This window comes from Myotis brandtii, unplaced genomic scaffold (assembly GCF_000412655.1).
Source record: "Myotis brandtii unplaced genomic scaffold, ASM41265v1 scaffold191, whole genome shotgun sequence".
NCBI lineage: Eukaryota > Metazoa > Chordata > Mammalia > Chiroptera > Vespertilionidae > Myotis > Myotis brandtii.
Window position 1 is genome coordinate 3452882 of NW_005357115.1, and position 1441 is coordinate 3454322.

General features: G+C 58.7%; 1 protein-coding gene across 1 annotated transcript in view; it reads right to left on the bottom strand.

Moving 5' to 3' along the window:
• LOC102256775 (cytochrome c oxidase subunit 7A-related protein, mitochondrial) overlaps positions 1-1109 on the bottom strand; it is a 9576-nt gene extending 8467 nt beyond the window's left edge. The window contains exon 1 of the mRNA XM_005864755.2: positions 942-1109. Coding sequence (XP_005864817.1) covers positions 942-1013 — 72 coding nt within the window. The 5' untranslated portion in view covers positions 1014-1109. The remainder of the gene's footprint in view (positions 1-941) is intronic.
• Positions 1110-1441: the final 332 nt, after the last annotated feature.

A 1441-nucleotide genomic window follows, 5' to 3' on the forward strand; every position in this document is an offset into this window, starting at 1 on the left:
GGGGGGGGGGGGGGGGGGGGGGGGGGGAGAGGGCAGGCATTTAGGGGTGATCAGGTGGAAGGGTGGGGGCAATTGGGGTTGATCAGGCTGGCAGGCAGAGTGGTTAGGGGCGATCAGGCAGGCAAGTGAGCAGTTAGGAGCCAGCATCCCGGATTTCAAGAGGGATGTCCCAGATTGGAGAGGGTGCAGGCGGGGCTAAGGGACACTCCCCTCTTCCCCTCCACCCCACCCCCAACGAATTTCGTTCACTGGGCCACTAGTCATAAAATAAAGCAGCAAAGCCAAGATTTTAGCACAGATTAAGAATACGGGACTCTATAAAGCCCCTCATTTCTACAACGCGAGCTGGAGACTGAAACTTCAATCGACAAAATCTGAATTAAATCGGACCGCTCAAATAATAGGCATCTGCCAACCATCTTTACAGTTGGAGCTCGTTGCATGTAACTACCCCGACTCACCCAAAGATTTCTAGGGAGTCTCCCAATTCTGATCACACAGCCTCTCCCGGCCCTACAGATTCTCTCAATGCCGTCATGCCACCTCTCCAGTCCCTGCGGGGATGAGGCTGCGGCAGGAGTCACCAATGGGACACCTTTAAAAGGACAGGGCCGAACTTCGGATTCGGCAGGGTCACATTCTGGGTTCCGCCGACCCCACGAGACACCCCACGAGTCACAAGCAACGAGTCCGGGGTCACCTTGACCCCTGCAGAGTGCCAGGCCCAACTTCTGGCCAGGCCAGCTCCGCCAGGGGAGCATCTACAGAACTAGGAGCCTCCATGGCCGCTGCAAGCAGGTGCGGAGAGGCGCCGGGAGCTACGGGACGAACTAAACCAAACCGTTGGCAGAAGCCATGCCCGGCTCCGGCGCCGCGACTGACCGGCGAACAGGCTCAGACGGCCATTTCTCCTGTCCCGGCCGGCGCGGTGCTACCCGTACCTGCGGGTTATAGGCATGGGAAGCCCATGCTCCCACCAGATTCTGCGTGAAGCCGCTAAACTTGTAGTACATGACGCCCAGTGTCCCGCTACTCGCAGCCGCTGCCTGCGCGACCGCCACAAGGAAGGACCCTGCCTTCCGGGAGTCGGCCCCAAGGCTCAGCCCAAGGACCCTGCGCCAAGAGACGGGCTGCCCAGAGATCGCCTAATTTAAAATATGCCCTTTTAAGCCACATAAAGGAAGAAGCCGGGTTCTAAAGGCCAAGAAAGGCATAAACATCTCTCGTAGAGCGCGGAGAGCTGCTATATCGGGGTTTGTAGAAAATACGAGTTTTCCTCTTTCCCCAAATTTTGATTCGGGCACTGCTAAGAGGCTCTAAGAACTGCGCAAGCGTCCCGCGGTCCAGGCCGGAGGCAGAGGGACCTGCCAGGGTGAAAGTAGGGTGGGCTCTGGGCGGGGCCTAGAGCTAGAGGGGCGGGGCCTGTGGCTGGAGGGGGCGG